At 40.4% G+C, this 17,403-nt stretch overlaps 1 protein-coding gene across 1 annotated transcript in view; it reads left to right on the top strand.

Annotated features, from left to right (window-relative positions):
• The window catches only part of COL4A1 (collagen, type IV, alpha 1), a 192,112-nt gene that overhangs the window by 114,599 nt on the left and 60,110 nt on the right, over positions 1 to 17,403 (top strand). Inside the window, exons 6-22 of the mRNA XM_006851539.1 lie at positions 485 to 529; positions 635 to 697; positions 1,203 to 1,256; positions 1,428 to 1,454; positions 3,247 to 3,330; positions 3,418 to 3,480; positions 4,823 to 4,858; positions 5,516 to 5,557; positions 6,669 to 6,755; positions 7,687 to 7,713; positions 7,886 to 7,936; positions 9,718 to 9,762; positions 9,853 to 9,906; positions 11,125 to 11,166; positions 12,875 to 12,959; positions 13,333 to 13,368; positions 15,212 to 15,376. Coding sequence (XP_006851602.1) covers positions 485 to 529; positions 635 to 697; positions 1,203 to 1,256; positions 1,428 to 1,454; positions 3,247 to 3,330; positions 3,418 to 3,480; positions 4,823 to 4,858; positions 5,516 to 5,557; positions 6,669 to 6,755; positions 7,687 to 7,713; positions 7,886 to 7,936; positions 9,718 to 9,762; positions 9,853 to 9,906; positions 11,125 to 11,166; positions 12,875 to 12,959; positions 13,333 to 13,368; positions 15,212 to 15,376 — 1,006 coding nt within the window. The remainder of the gene's footprint in view (positions 1 to 484; positions 530 to 634; positions 698 to 1,202; positions 1,257 to 1,427; positions 1,455 to 3,246; positions 3,331 to 3,417; positions 3,481 to 4,822; positions 4,859 to 5,515; positions 5,558 to 6,668; positions 6,756 to 7,686; positions 7,714 to 7,885; positions 7,937 to 9,717; positions 9,763 to 9,852; positions 9,907 to 11,124; positions 11,167 to 12,874; positions 12,960 to 13,332; positions 13,369 to 15,211; positions 15,377 to 17,403) is intronic.

The following is a 17,403-nucleotide window of genomic DNA, read 5'->3' as shown; positions in this document are numbered from 1 at the left end:
AACCTAGAAATCGCCAAAGATGAGATGAGGAAAGTTATTTTGTGGGTGTGCAGCCTTGATGGAGTCCTGGTGTGGCACTCTAAGATAAGCACTGGATTGCTAGCCGCATGGTTGGCAGTTCAAACATACCAGTCACTCCTCAGAAACACTATACATGGTGGCTGTGAGTCAGAACTAACTCATTGGCTCTTAACAACAACAGCAACCCAGCCTTGATGTTCAAGGTCTTTAATAGTCAGTGTCTCCTGTGGATTTGCTGCTGAAAGCCTTGGATGGGGTCTCTCACTAGGCTGGGTCCTCGCCTGCCACCATTACCCACCCCCCAGTCCTACCCCCCCGACAGAATGTTTTGTTTGCTCAGTGGGGATGCTCTCATTGCCAAAGAGTAGAGCGTGACTCCAGGAGCCACTGTAGATAGATGCAGAGGAAGGAGATGAAGTTCCTATGGGCTCAGTTTTAACTCTTTCATTTTCTTCCCTACCAGGGACCTCCAGGTATATCTGGTTACCCAGGAAACCCAGGACTCCCTGTATGTATATGAAATGCACCCTGTTTCCTCTATGAATTATATGTGAATAATATCCCTATCTGGTGATTTTCTGTTTTGGTGACTTTTTTACTTTCTTAATTACAGGGTATTCCTGGCCAAGATGGTCCCCCAGGTCCTCCAGGTATCCCAGGATGCAATGGTACAAAGGTAAATTTAGAACGGAAACTTACCCCCTTTGTACAGGTGCACATAACTTAGCATATTAAACAGTCAGATAAAGTTATTCTGTTAATATTAGTTTTATTTATAACAATTAGAAAGTTACTTGTATAAAGCTTTCTTTATAGGCTAAAGAAATACAGTTTTCTCGTATTTATTGCTCAGTAGATTTTTTTGCCCTATAATTTTATCCTACAGTTAAATTACTTTTAAGCACAGAATGCTTAGCTATATTTGTAAGCGTTTCTTAACTACGAAATCAAATAAGAAAACCCTCTTATTAATCCTTATTCCTATTAATTATGCTATTAAAATACATTTTTTTCTTTCCTGAGGGGGTACCTAGGAATACAGCACATCACAAGCTGTCTCTGAGAAATTATTTTTAGCTAACATGACAATGTCCCTGGAGGTTAGGACAGTGTGATTTATGGGGGGTCCTGGAATGATGCCTTCGGCAGTCTGAATGATGACTATCTACTGTTCCCTTTAGGGTGAAAGAGGACCTCTCGGGCCTCCTGGCTCTCCTGGCTACATTGGAAATCCTGTGAGTAATAGCAATATTGGAGTCAGGATTTCTTTCTTCAGTAATAATTTCTCTCCTCTCATTCCATTTCCAGCATTTTGTTTGCATATGTGCACATTTACACTTAAAATCTTAATGATATTTTAAAAAGTAAAATACAACATAAACGAATACCATCCTTTTCTTTTCTAGGGACCTCCAGGGACACCAGGAATGAAGGTACATTTTATTTTATTACATGATTTTTGGGGACTTTTCTTAAAACAGGAGCCCTCGACTGCGCTCCAAAAGGTTGGAGGTTGAAACCCACCAGCTGCTTCATGGGAGAAAGATGAGGGTCTGTTTCCATAAAGATTTACAGCCTTGGAAACCCCATGGGTAGCTCTAGTTTGCTCTATAGGATCAGCACATGGGGGGATTTCAAGATGTTCATGAAAAAAATTCCAGTGTCTTTTCATTCCATTTTTCCATGAAGTTTTTGATGCCCCCTTGGATGAGTTAGAGTTGACACAATGGCTGTGAGTTTGGATTTTTGGATCAGTGAAGGGGGTTTTCTTTTTCTGTCCTCATAGGGGGAGGAGCCCTAGTAGTCTAGTAAGTTACAAGTTGGACTGTTAGCCTTAAGGTCAGCAGCTCAGCAGCGCTGAGGGAGAAAGATGAGGCGTTCTGCTCCTGCAAAGTGTTCCAGCCTCAGAAACCCTTAACAGGGCTGCCATGAGTCAGAACCGACTCCACGGCCCACAAGAATCACCAGCAGCAGCATCCTCATCCGGTACTTAGAAAAAGGCTGATAATCATGGATTTGACCACTGGTATTCGCTTTCTCATCCACAGTTCTGTCCATTAAGGATTGAAGCTCTCATTCCCCAGTATACTGTCTAGGTTCTCCCTTTTCACTCTTGGGCCAGTAAGACTTCCGTGCCAATACCGTTTCTACACACACTTCTAAGTCAACACATCCATACCAGGGTGTGTCACCTTCTCTCCTAAAATGGCACCTACTCTCGCAGTCTTTAGTTACTTACAGGATGATAGTGTCTAGCTAGACATCCAAGCCAGAAACCCAGGACTCTTTTTTGTTGTTGTTCTGATGTTTTCTATGAAAGGTTGCATGTGACTGATTGTCTTCTTCCTTCCTCTTTTCCTTTCCTGACTCCCATTCATTGGTCTTCCTTCCTTCCCTCTTCCTCCCTTTTTTCCTTACTTCTCTCTGGAGATTCTCTTTCTACCCCTCTGTTCATATGGAATCAATTATACCAGATGGCTTCAAAAACTTTGTGGAACATTTCCATTATCTTTTAACTCCATTTCCCATGAACTTTTTGAAGCCCCCTCATATAATCCCAAGTGCATCCTGTTCTCCCCATCTAGCCCAGTAACTAGGAGATTTTTCATACGTGCTTGGTCAAATGAAAATGGGAACCCCTTCGTATACTTAGCTCAGTCCTTAGGACTCTTCACTCCAATTGTAGCTGACTTGACTGTTGTTGTTGTTGTTAAGTGCCATGGAGTCGTTTCCGACTCATAGCAACCCTGTACAGGGTTTCCGAGGCTGTAAATCTTTACAGGAGCAGAAAGCCTCATCTTTCTCCCGCAGAACAGCTGGTAGTTTCGAACTGCTGACCTTGCAGTTCGCAGCCCAATTCGTAACCACCACGCTACCAGATTTGACTGTATATATTGGTTATTAAGGCAGTAGTTATGAAAGGGCTAGATAGTACTTATTAAGTGCCATTGAGTCAGTTCCAACTCATAGTGACCCTGTGTAGGGTTTCCAAGGAGGAGCGGCTGGTGAGTTTGAACCATCGACCTTAAGGTTCAGTCTGACCTTGCAGGCCAGTGCGTTAACCTGCAATGCCACACCAGGACTCCAGATAGCTCTGAGCCTATGCAGATCGCAGATTTTGGACTAGTCGCATACAGTACTGTTGTTGGTTTAGTTTTCAAAGTGTCACGCTTTTTTCCACGAAGATGCACATTTATGACTTTATCTTACGTTTTCATCCCATAGGGAGATCCAGGTGAGATTCTTGGCCATGTACCTGGCACACTGCTGAAAGGTGAAAGGGGATATCCAGGAGCTCCAGGAATGCCAGTAAGCATTTGCTACATAATTACAAGTATGACCGGAATCGCCTCCTACTTTGGCATTTTAATTCTTTTCTTTCTCAATAAATTATAGGGTTCTCCAGGATTTCCAGGGTTACAAGGTCCTGTTGGCCCTCCAGGATTTACCGGACCACCAGTAAGTTTTGGGAGACATTTCTCTGAAACAGTCAATCAAAGAACAGCCTGCACTGAACCATGAGAATGAATAAATAATTCAATGACAAGTTACCACCTGGTGCTCTTTGTATTTGCATACGGGAGCCTGAGCATCTTTCTTAGGAAAATAATGGGCTGCCATCCCTGGTCAGTATTGTCTCAGAACCACCGTGTGTAAAAAGATCTGAAAGTGCTGCAGAACGGCACTGTGTGCCAAGATGTGCTGGTGAATGAATGAATGGATGGATGAATGAATGGACTACATAGTACGGAGGTCTAAGGCCTGAAGAAACTGAGGTTGAAATGGACAAGGCAATGTATGCCCTGGGAGCCTGCACCATCTCTCAGGAAAAACAGACTTGTAGAAAGATAACAATGCCAGAGAGATCTGGCTCTATTCCGAGTCACAGGCACAAATCCGGCAGCAGCAAAGACACCCTGGCACTGAGCACCTGGAGAGTAGCTTCTGAGCAGACTGGTCTCTCACTGCCTTCCTTCACAGCTCATGATTCTCAGCAGAAAGAGGGGTTCTCACCTCCACACTCACACACACAAGAGAGTGAATACTAGCAAGATGTGCTCATTTGTGAAGTACCATGTTTACTAGGAGTGAATAATACAGATGTGAGTGTGTCATACTCACATCATCCTGAGAGGCCTCTGGAGAGGGTTTCAGATTTATCTTTTTTGATTTATTTTTTAAAAATAAAATCCTGTCATTACTCTATACAGTCATGTAAAATGGCCTTGTTTACATTTGTGTAGATATATGAAATCTGTTGTTTTTTTATCAGAAAAGAATGACTAATTTATCCTTTTTAATGGGTTTAAAAATGGATCTTACAAAGAATTCTGACATACTGGAAGGTATTTGCGCTATAGTTTCATTTGAAGAACTCATTCAACTTTTTCAGACAAAGAGTTATAACTAAAATGGACAACTGGAAACCTCAGAGCTCATAAAGAGTTTGACTGATGATTTAATTCAGGCATATTCTTAGATTGTTGGATTCTTCAGGGTAATGCCCTGAAGGTACTTCCATCCCTATTAATATTCATCCTGGACTAATTTCTGATTACTTTCAAAGTTTTGCAGCACTCTAATACAGGAAGAAAAATATTTACCAAAGTAAATGATCATGTTAACCACAAGAGAGGGCTTCAAAAAGTTCATGGAAAAAATGGAATTGAAAGATAACAAAATTTTTCTATGAATTTTTTGATGGCCCCTCATATACTGTTAAGATATCTTCGGTATACAGAGGCATTTAAAGCTCCTGAGGGCTGTGAATCACATTTAATTAAAATGCTGTTTCTTCTAGGGCCCTCCTGGTCCTCCGGGCCCTCCAGGTGAAAAGGTAAAAATTGTTTCAGTTGTCTTTATTTGATACTAATATAACTAGTTATCATTTATGCATGAATAAATTGCCATGATTTATCCATTAACTTTCCATAATAAGTGTAGGAAATTTATAGTTCCATTCTTTACCTATGTATTTACATATCTATCCATCTATCTAGCTATACATCTACCAGTTCATCCATGGTTATAGTCATCTATCTGTCTGTGTATCTATGTATCTATGTATCTATCATCTATCTATCTTCCTATCCACCCATCCACCCAACCATTCATCCATCCATGCATTCATGCATCCATCCATTCATCCACCCTCCTGCCCACCTACCTATCCATCCATCCATCCATCCTTTTTCCCTATGATTGCTTTGGAATCATGGTTCTTTCTCTTCGTTTCTAAAGCCAGAGTTTAGAAGTCTTACACTTTAAAAAAAAAGTTGCTCTGGAATTCTATATTAATATTATTTTTTTAAGTTTTTTTTTTTTTTAATTTGAATTAAGTACATGATGCAAACCTCTTAAAAACCTGAGGTAGTTGTGGCATGTAGTTATTACCTGAAATCTGTCCTTTTATTGCATTTCATATGCGCTTTGTGAGATGCTTTTCAACAAAGTAGACAACTCTAATAAAGAAAGTCTCATTTTAAATTAACAGGGGCAAATGGGATTAAGCTTTCAAGGACCAAAAGGTGACAAGGTGAGTTCACATGGCTCTGGAGTGTCTCCACATTTAAAATCACAGTTCTAACAGTGACGGATTTTCTAGCTCTCCATGTACTTATGGCATATAAGCAGATGCCTTATAAGCATAGTTAGTTACTATGTTCTATACGTTCTTTTGCATGTCAGTAATTTTGACTTCACAGGCAGTTTGGTAGTAGAGTCCTATCCTTCCATGTGGAAGAGCTGGGTTCGATTCCCAGCCCATGTTTCAAGCATAGCCACCGCTCATCTGTCATGCAGGTTGTCAGGATGCTAGACAGGTTTCAGGGAACTGGGAAGAAAGACCTGGTGATCTGCTTCCAAAAATCAGTCAGCGAAACCCGTGTTCAATCACAGCACTACCTGGAGCCCCAACAAGTGGGGTGGATTCAGCAGCAGATGTAATATCAGCAATGGGCATGATCTTACTAACATAAAATCCAATCAGGTTAGTAATTGTGTGGCACTGTGAGCTAATGCGCTGGACTGGAAAGTTGGCTGTTCAAACTTACCTGCCGATCCTTAGAAACCCTATATAGGGTCGTTATGAGTCAGAACCGACTTGATGGCACTTAACAATAATAACATATATATTGTTTAATCAAAATGTTCTTTGTTCTTTTTGTTTTAAGTAACACCGAGTGGGTTACAACTCATAATGACCCAATATTGGGTTTCCAGGGAGCAACTGGTGTGTTTGAACTACCAACCCCTGTGGTTAGCAGTCCCATGTTTATCCTACAGTGCCACACCAGGATTCCCAAAACATTCTTTTGGGAATATTTACTGTCATATTCTGAGACTAAATATTAGGATTTGGATATTAACCATACAAGTATACTTTTTAAAAATAGATATTCAGATTTCATTCTTCTTAAATCTTAGAGAGTGGCCACCAGCATTTCTCTCCTGACCTAAGTATTTTGTGCAGCATCTTCCTACTGAAATTTAATTTTCTGCTGAGGGAAGGATAGATTGGAATAGAACATAGTAGAAATACATTTTTAAAATAGACGTTTGCTTTTAGGGTGCTTTCTTTGCCTCTGCATTTTTCTTCTCTGGGATTGTTGCTGGTTTTAATGAATTGTCAATGTTTGCATCAACAGGGTGATCAGGGAGTCAGTGGTCCACCAGGTGTTCCAGGACAAGCTCAAGTGAAAGAAAAAGGAGGCTTCACTACTAACGGAGAAAAGGTATGCAAGGCCTTTATACAGTGACTATTGGCTTCTTAACTTTGGAAAAGTCCCCAAAAGTCAAAGATTCTTGTTGTTGTTGTCACAGTGTCATCAGACAAAGATTGTTGTTGTTAAGTGAGTTGGTTCCAGCTCATAGCGACCCTGTATTGGGTGTCTGAGGAGCAGCTGGTGGGTTTGAACCACCGACCTTATAGTTCAAGCTGACCTTGTGGTCCAGTGAATTATGTTGCAGTCCCACAAGACAAAGATTGGTGGTGGTATTTATGTGCCATGGGATCAGTTCTGACTCATAGAGACCCTGCATAGGGTTTCTGAGGCGGTAAATCTTTACGGGAGCAGAAAGCTTCATCTTTTTCCCATGGACCACCTGGTAGTTTCGAACTACTGACGCTGAGGTTCGCAGCCTGACTCATAAACACTACACTACAGAGCTAAGATTAACACGTCAAAATTCAGTGCCTCTCAACTATATTCAGCCTTGAGTGGTGGACTGTTGATTCTATGAAATATTAGCATGTTTGAGAGCAGATGACTTGAGGCCTAGTTACCTCAGGTCTTCTGAAATGTTTCCAGATGGGATGGGGCTGGGCCCGCAGAACGAAGACAGACTGAAGAGTACGAAAGAGGTTAGGGTCTGCATGGATCAAGCAGAACTCACACTGTTTTTCTGAAACCCATGACTCAGTCAGTGTTACGAAGTAGAATTTGAAAACCAGTGTGAATTTTTAATATGATGGGCCTTCAAAAATCTCATGGAAAAATTCCATTCTCTTTCATTTCTGTTTTTCCACAAACTTTTAAACCCCATCATATAGCAGAAAAAAAAATGTTTTCTTTTTTCTTCCCCTTTTCATGTGGAATCTAGCATATGAAAAATTGATATAGCTCTTAAACAGCACTGATTTGTATTTGTTCTGAATTCTTATAGGGTCAAAAAGGTGAACCTGGCTTTCAGGTAAGTTCTGAATCTTTATTTATTACTACTATTATTTTTATGAAAGACCACAAAGTCTTAGGTGTAAATTGCAAGCTTATTTTACCTTATATGCAATAGTTACCTAATTTCATGTTTTACCCGACTATGTTCATGTACTTAAATGCACTTACCTCTGTTTTGTTCTTTTTAGGGAATGCCAGGGATTGGAGACAAAGGTGAACCTGGAAAACCAGGTCCCCGGGTAAGTGCTGTTGAAAGTCCATTTAGTACTTTTTGTCAAATAAATTTTGTTTCGTTCTTAGAATTGCACATTCCTAGAAACCGGACTGGCAAGGCTTCTTAAGAGTTTCGTGTTTATGCCATTTGCCTTTGGGAAAGATTTCTGGTTTATCCCTTTCACTTTCGGAAAGGCTTCTCCAAAACCTTTGTTAGCAGAAATAAAAGGAGCTACTATCCTTACAAGGAGCCCTGGTAGTGTAGTGGGTTAGGAGTTGGGCTGCTAACCACAAGGTCAGCTGTTTGAATCTTTCAACCGCTTTGGGAAAAAGATGAGGCCTTTTGCTCCCGTAAAGATTTACAGTCTTGTCAACCGTATACAGGGCACACTGGATCAGAACTGACTAGATGGCACACACCCACTACCACCATCCTTTAGAAGGAAGCTTTGGTGGCACCGTACGTTAGGCAGTGGGCTGCTAATCAAGGTTGGTAGTTCATAGCCACAAGCTCTCTATGGGAGAAAGATGAGGACGTCAGCTCTTAGAACAATTTACAGTCTCAGCAGTCCTTCATAGGGTTACTACGAGTCAGTATCTACCCAATAGCGTGGGCTGTTTTTTAAATTTTTCAGTCAGCCTTTAAAAGAATTCCTTGGGTGGTGCAAATAGTTAATACCTTCAGCTGCTAACTGAGAGGTGAACAATTTGAGTTCACCCAGGACAACATTTGAAGAAGAAAGATCAGGCCAAAAAAAAAAAAAAATCACCCATCAAAAACACTATGGCGCCTCATTCTACCACGATGCACCTGGGTTCATGGTAACTGGTATCACCACTGGAAAGATCGACTGGAAAGGCTGAACCGTTTTGTTATATAACTGGCCCAACCTGTGGTGTGAGAAGAAAGGTATTTCCAAGGGCTTTCCTCCAGCTTGTATCAACATACCCACTGGACTAAGTCACAAGCATTTGGGTTGCCCTTGCCTGCTAATTTCCCTGTGGCACTGGAAGACAAGATGTATTTCCATAGCGCCTGATGCTAAGAATTTCTCACTTTATGACTAATGTTGACATGAGAGGAACCCAGAACCTTGTATTAGCGTCCAGGTGCCTGAGACATTTATGGCTACCACCTTGAATAAGGAGCCCTGGTAGGAAGGCAGTGGTCATTCAGTGGTGGAATTCCTCCTTTTATGCCAGAGAGCTGGCTTCCACACTTAGCCAATGCATGAAACTGCAACCGTCCTCTGTCTATCAGTGAAGATTGTCTGTGGCTATGATGCTGGAGAGTTAAAGCGGAGCTTCCAGACTAGGAGAGACGAGGAAGAAAGATCTGCGATCTATTTTTGAAAATCAGCCAATGGATCCCTGTGGATCATTAGTCCATTACCATTGTGCATGGGATCACCGTAACTTGGGGACAGCTAATGGCAATCCTGAAATAGTATGGAATATATATTTGTATATTCAATTTATGGAAACCATTATTAAAATGAAATCTTTTGCATACTAAAATCAGTTGACCAATAGGAACATTTCTCTTTAAGTAATGCTATTACAATGCTATAAATATCTTAGAAGAATTTGCAACTAAGTAGACTCTTTTTTAAAAAATGAAAAGTCCTTTTGTAGTGTAATTTTTCTGTAGTTATTCATTGTACAATATAGTCTATATAACTTTCGTAGTATTGTCAACTTAATAGAGTCCTTGTTTGACCTGGCTTCTGGTGTCTTCTACCTTGTATGGGAATCATAACCTTGGTGTTACATCACAGTTACCAACAATTAAATCTTTACTGTACAGGGAAAACCTGGAAAGGATGGTGAAAAAGGAGAAAAGGGGAGTCCAGTAAGTATGTCTCTGCATTTTTGGGAAATAATCAAGCTGTTACTTCTCTAGCCTGTGATTGTAATGTCTTCTTGCTCAATTACATTCTAGGGCTTTCCTGGCGATTCAGGCTACCCTGGACTTTCTGGCCGAGAGGGTTTAAAGGTAAATGGAAATATTATATTGAGGGTTTACCCTCATCTTGTAGCTCAGTTTAGAAGTCTGCTCATATAGTCCGAGAATCAAAGATAGGGAATTCTGGGGGTGGAGGGGAGGAGGAAGCTCTTTATGAGTTAAAAAACACAAGTGATTCCATGTGTGATGTTTAAAAGAAAAAAATATGAAATTAATTTGTAGTAGATTGTGTTTTCCCTGATTGTAAACCTGAGACGGGAAAACCTTATCATGAAGACAATAAAGCTTATTATTAGTAATATTATTCTCTGAAGGGGCCCTGGTGGCAGAGTGGGTTTTAAATTGGGCTGAGTAACCCACCCCAGCCACTCTGTGCAGAAAGAGGAACCTTTCTGTGCCCCTAAAGATTTCTAGACTTGAGCGTTCTGGTGTGGTACTGGAGGATAGGCGCTTCACTGCAAGGTCAGTTTGAACCACAAGATCAGTGGTTCAAACTCACCAGCCACTCCTCGGAAACCCTATATAGGGTTGGTAAGAGTCGGAACTGACTCCATGGCACTTCACAACAACAACAAAGATTTATAGCCTCAGAAACACTACTTAGGGGTTGGTAAGAGTCAGAACCAGCTCCACGGCACTTTACAAAAACAACAAAGATCTATAGCCTCAGAAACACTACCTAGGGTCACAATGAGTTCGAACCAAATTGATGGCTGTGGATTTGGTTTAGGTTTCTTCTATTACTCACTCAAATGTCAGAGTTAACATTTAGCTCTAATGCAAATTTTGACAGTATTATACCTAAGACCTCAAAATTATTTTTATAAGAAAATATATTTAGAAATCATAAGTTTTCGTGATAGCTTTATTTCATTTCTTTGTTATTCCATTAAAAAACCACCATCTGCTAATTCAACTTTTATAACAAATGATTCTATTAAATTTCTCTGAAGGAGCTAGCAATCAGCAGAACAAATGCTGGGAGCTCCTTTGTAAAATGATTAAGTAGCCTTCAGTTTATGATTTCCAGAAATCTCCATTTCCATACATGCAAAATGAAATGTATTCATTTTTTGTCATAAGTTACAGAGCATTTGAACTCGTACTAAAGAAAGGAAGATAATTTTAGTGGGTGGTTGTGCAAATATCTGTTGTTCCAGAGAAATAAAAGCCTAACCTTGCTTTCCTCAGGACGGGACAGTCTGTATCATAAAAATATACAAGTCAAGTAATTTTTTTCTTTTGTAGGGAGACAAAGGTGAAGCAGGTCCTCCAGGCCCACCCGGAATTGTAAGTAAACTTGTTGTTATCTGGGAGCTTTGAAGGGAAGAAGGAAGATGAGTTACTTTGTTGTTTCTTATAACATGCACTCTACAATGTTGCTTAGAATTTCATTTCTATGTAAAGAGGCTAAGGAGCCCTAGTGACAAAATGGCTCAAGGGCCGTCTGCTAACCAAAAGGTTGGTGGTTTGAATCCACCCAGCACCTTGCAGGAGACGTGCCCAGGTAGTAATTACAGCCTAGAACACTCTATGGGGACAGTTCTAATCTGCCACCTGGGGCCTCTATGAGCTCAAATCGACTTGACAGCATTCCACAGCATCAAGGTGATACATATGATTTGAAATTGTTTTGTATTGTGTGCAATTTGATACTTACTTTTTGAAAATCTTCTCTGAATACCCTTAACACTGAAAATAAAAAGACTTGCATATGGATACGAATATTAGCAACACATTTTAAAAACTTTTTTCTTAATGATCCATTAAAACAATTTTCCAGAAACCATCCATAATTTGGCTCTCCTAGCAAACCTTTTTTTTTTGACAAATAACTTTTATTGCATAGATCAGCATGTGCAACAGTGTGTTCTCTTTTAAAGCAAACATTCTCATTGCTTGCAAATCGTATTCCTAGTCATCAATTTTAACACCCTGTCAGAGTGATGTGCTTTCGTCGTTGTAACCATTTTTGCCTCATATCCTTTGAAAACAATGAAAATGTTATCATTCTTTCATTTGCTAACATCCTGTCACTGATAGAGTGAGTGTGTCTTGGTGAATAAGTTTATATATGTTGGGTGTTTGTGGTTTTTTGTTTGTGTTTCTGTGTGTACATGTGTGGGAAGATTTGAATAATTTTTTCTTATGTTACATATCCAGGAATTAGATTATTGGATCAAAGTAGTTACCTTTTTGAATGCTTTTATTACTTGCATATATCCTGTGATTTTCTACTCCAGTATTTGAATATCCTCTTTCTAGCACACAGCCTCGGAAACCCTGTGCAGGGTCGCTATGAGTTGGAACCGACTCCACGGCATATAACAACAACAAAACAACAATCATAGTGCTCCAGCACAGTCTGCTAATATTTTAACACTGCTGATTTCATTGACACAAAGGAATTCTATTTTAAAGGCCAATGAATCAAAATGCCCTGTTCAGCTTTGTTGTTTCCTTGAATTCAGTCATTTAGAATTTGGGTGAAGTGGACTTGTTAACAAAGTCAATAATACTTTCTTCTTGCTCTTTATTGCTTTGACTTCATAAAGCCAACTTTGCCCACTACAAAACACACACACACACACACAAGAAAGTCTTCAGTGTTCCAGTTATATTTTGCCATAAGAATTTAAGGGAGTTTCTTTGAAAAATACCCTTTAAGGTAGAATATTTATCTTATAACTTGTATGTGCATTTAACAAGTTGAAACCAAACAAACTCCAAACTAAACATTATAACTTGAAGTTGCTGGAATACTATGAGAAGTGTTGCAAATTAATATAAAAAGAAGGAAAACTGTCTGGTCAATGTCTCTGCAAAGAGGGCATTACATATTCATGTGCTGTGGTTTTGAGACTACTCATATTTTTCCTTTTTACTTTCACACTTCCTGGAATATTAAAAAATGGATTAAATTTCTGTGTCTCTTCTGCTATACAGCTTCTAGCAAATCTTGTGCCACATGGAGACCTTCTTTTCCTCTGTAATACAGGTTATAGGCACAGGACCACTGGGAGAAAAGGGGGATAGAGGATACCCAGGAGTTCCAGGCTCCAGAGGAGAACAAGGTCCAAAAGGTAAATGTCTTCCATTCCGTCCTGTATCTCCCCTTCTCCCCGCTTCAGTTTCTCCCATTGACTTTTGGTCTGCAGGCATTCATGTTTTTAAAACATCCGTGTGTTGTGGGACTACTTGGTGACCAAGTGTTAGAACTTAAGTTGATACTTTGTTGTCACATCAGGTGTCAAGGAGTTCTGCTCCTCCTGATTTTGTACCTTCAGGAGCACTGAAGTTCTACAAGAAGTGCTCAGATGGTTTCGAGTTCTGTGCTCTTTGTAACTCTTTAGGATGGACACTTATTAGCATGCCAGATGAGATTTGTAGCTAAGAAATATAAAACAGAACTAAGCAAGTAATCTATTCTCAATCTGGTCAACTCTCTCTCTTAAGGTTTCCCAGGAATCCAAGGTGCACCAGGCCCTCCAGGTATGAATACTTAACTGTTTTCTTTAGAATATTTGTACACCTTTGTGGTTTATGCTTTGAACCTGTTTATAATCTTATAATTAGATAGTTGGATAAACTAGCTAGCAATATCAGCACACATTTTTCTAGTAATAAAAGTAAGATGTATCCACAGATAAATATGTATGTGGTAGTTCATAAGTTACCAATTGCCATGTAATCTATGAGCATGTATATCATGGATTGGTGGTGGTGGTGTTATATGCCTTTGAGTTGGTTCCGACTCATAGAGACCTTGTATAGGGTTTCTAAGGAGTGTCTGGTGAGATTTGAACTGCTGACCTTGTAGTTCAAACCAACCTTGCATTCCAGTGCATTATCCTGCTGCGCACCTTTCATCTCTTTCTAAGTCAAAACATGTTTTGGAGGTCTTCATTATGTCACCCTACCTTTTGAACTTCATTTCTAGTTGCTTCGGCAAAAGAAATGTCCTCCATCTTCCCATAGATCTCCTTGTTCCTGGCACCGATACATTGGTTCAGCCTCACTCTCTGTGCTACTCTTATCCCTTTCAGGACCAGACTCAGCATAAAACCTCTTCTCATTGCTGGTGTCGGTTATACCCTTGCTCATTTCTGAAAGCCTGCATCTCTCCATATACATTTATTCAATCTTGCTTCATGCACGCCAATTTTACATTTCCTAATAGATTGTATACGTGTACATGCATGTGACTGTGGGCTGTATGGAACATTTCCTCCAGTTCCTAGAACAGAAATAATAAGCCATCTGATAGAAGCTCTCATGTGCCCTAGAATTTACAACATAAACTCTTAAAACCACTTTCCTTTTCAGCCACTTTCTGCCCTTTAGTGCCCGCGCCACATCGTGTTTCTGCTTAGGTTAGGTTGTATTTACTGTCAACAACTACTTACCTAATTCAATTTCTTAACCCACAATTCTAAACAAAATTGCATCAAAATTGGTCTTTCTAGAGGCGTCTCCCCAGATCAGTGTCTTTATAGTCACTTAATACATTACCTGGCCTCGACTACTGAGACCCTCAATTGTTGGGCTGGCCTTCCGTGTATTTAACGGTTCCAGTCTTCTCTCCAGTTGAAGTGCTATCTTTTTTCACCTACCACCCATTAAGAAGCTCTGGTAGCGTAGTGTTTACGAGTCGGGCTGCTAACCTCAAGGTCAGCAGTTTGAAACTACCAGCCGTTCCACTGGAGAAAGATGAGACTTTCTGCTCCCATAAAGATTTCCAGCTTCGGAAATCCTGTGTAGGGTCACTATGAGTCAGAACAGACTCCACGGCACACCAACACTGATTGTTATTGTTGTTAAGTGACTTTGAGTTGGTTCCGACCCATAGTGACCCTGTATAGGGTTTCCGAGGAGTGACTGGTGAGCTTGAACCACCGAGCTTGTGGTTCAAACCAACTTTATAGTCCAGCGTGTTAACCCACAGCCCCACACAAATATTTGGCTAAAGTCCTTATGAATGCCTTTCAGTACTTCGTGTTCTCTTCAACGTTTTGTGCTTGGGTGCTTAACCATTTTATACTGTCTCTCCTATGATTCAAATTAAATGCTTTAATATTTGCCCATCTTTCCTAAGAACACCTGTATTTTAATTTTCCTCACCCCACTGTAATGTGTTTACTTTTATTTTCCCCCCGTCTAACTCTTATTTATATTATCTTTCCCTCATCTGTCCTTTTCCCCCCACATTCCCCTTCTTCGCAGCCAAAAGCTGCCTCCATCTTTTTCCTCTTTCCTAACTAGAACAGCGTAACTTTTTATTTGCATAGGTTTAAACTTCATTATGATCACTTACCTGATTTTATTCTGGTTTAAGGCATCCCTATATCAGGGCAGGCTGGTGCTCCTGGCTTCCCTGGTGAAAGAGGAGAAAAAGGTGACCAAGGAGTTCCAGGTGTGTCTTTGCCTGGCCCGAGTGGAAGAGATGGACTCCAGGGCCTTCCTGGGCTCCCTGGACCCCCTGGACAGCCAGGTCACACAAGTAAGTTCTCTCTGGGAGTGTTTCATAGCACCATCGGCATGACCACCAAGTATGATGTTTGTCTCCAAGGACTGGTACCTAGGTGACTCAAATGACTTGTTTCAGATGACTAATCTAAAGGTTGGTGGTTCGAACCTACCTTTTGAATCTTGGAAGAAGGACCTGGTGATCTGCTTCCCTAAAGATTTCAGCCAAAAACAACCTTATGGAACAATTCCACTCTGTAAGCATGGGGTGGGTATGATTCAGAATCAACTCTAAGGCAGTGGGTTTTGTTTAAGCCAAGCACTGTTCTAGAAGCTTCTAGAACTGCAGTTCTTGTCAGCTGTGACAAGACCTAGTCAAAAATCCCTGTTCTTATGGAACTTGCAAACTAAGATATGAGACCAACATAAATAATGAGTACATTATATGGTACTTAAGGAGCTCTGGTAGCGTAGTGGTTACTAGTCGGGCTGCTAACCTCAAGGTCAGCAGTTCGAAACTACCAGCTATTCCGTGGGAGAAAGATGAGGTGTTTTGCTCCCGTAAAGATTTACAGCCTCGGACACCCTATGCAGGGTTGCTATGAGTCGGAACCGACTCCACGGTACTTAACAACAACAACAACAGTAGTACATAAATACTACAGGTAGAAATAAATCAGGACAAAACAATACAGAGTTCTGAAGTTGGGGGGTATAAAGTGGGATTGTGGGTGCTTTTTAAAAAGAATAAAGTATTTAAAAATAGGGTGCTCAGCAAAAACTTGAGGGAGATGAGGGAACCATTCTTGGGGAAATCTAGGAGAAGAGCATTAATTTTCTTTATAATTCAGTCAGCGCAAAGACATTTGAACACATTTCATTTAAGAGTATGAACTTTCTACTATGTTAATTGAGTAGGAATTGTCAGGCTAACACACACACCACCCTGATTTCCCAGGTTACACTTTTTAGTCAGTGTAAATTCAGTAATTCACAATGACAGTATCAGGTGATCATGTACAAATGACGCTGTGTTCAGATTTATAGTGCATGTAGAGGCTACATCTTAAAACTAAATTCTACCTTGGGACTGATCAATAGCTCATTAAACCACACATCAGTTAAGTATCTCTATGCAGATTTCCACTTACCCATTCTGCTCCTAGAATCTCATTCCATATGGTTACAGCCAATTCTAGGTCATCTGTGACTGCGGGTCTCTAAATGATTAGATGTTGTAAAATGTGGAATCCTAGACTTCCATTTAGAACTCAGAAAATTTAGTCATGGTATTCTTACTTTAGATTTAAAAATTACTCAAAATTGATTTCATTGAGGACATATGATTATTTTTCACCCAGGGATCAGAAGTGATTCTAGTTGAGATGAGTTTGGCAGAAGGTGTTCTGCTGGGGAGTGTGGGGAGAAAGATATGTATGTATATATGTGTATTATTGTTGTTAAGTACCATCGAGTCGATTCGGATTCATCAGAACTGTATATAGGGTTTCCAAGGAGAGGCCGGTGAGTTTGAATCACTGACCTTGCGGTCGAGTGCTTGTCCTACAGAGTTATACTAGGAATCCATATTGTTATGTGCTATGGAGTCGGTTCCGACTCATAGCGACCCTGTACAGGGTTTCCGAAGCTGTAACTCCTCATCTTTCTCCCGCGGAGCAGCTGGTAGTTTCGAACTGCTCACCTTAAGGTTCACAGCCCAATTCATAACCACTATGCTACCAGAGCTCCTTCATATATGTGGAGCTATATTTGTGTATATATGTTGTTGTTAAGTGCCGTTGAGTCACTTCCTACTTATAGCAACCCTGTATGGTTTCCGAGGAGTAGCTGGTGGATTTGAACTGTTGACCTTGTGGTTAGCAATCTAGTGCTTATCCTATATATAGAGAGAGCCCCGGTGGCTAATAGTGTCACTGCTAGCTGAAAGGCTAGTGGTTTGAACACCCCCAACAGCTCCTGGGAAGGGAGATCTGGTGATGTGCTTCTGTAAAGATTTAAAAACAACAAAAAAGGCCTATTGCCATCCAATCAAATTCCTAG

Source organism: Chrysochloris asiatica, unplaced genomic scaffold, assembly GCF_000296735.1.
Source record: "Chrysochloris asiatica unplaced genomic scaffold, ChrAsi1.0 scaffold00029, whole genome shotgun sequence".
NCBI lineage: Eukaryota > Metazoa > Chordata > Mammalia > Afrosoricida > Chrysochloridae > Chrysochloris > Chrysochloris asiatica.
Note: the sequence above shows the minus strand (reverse complement) of the source record. Positions and strands in the feature narration are given on the sequence as shown.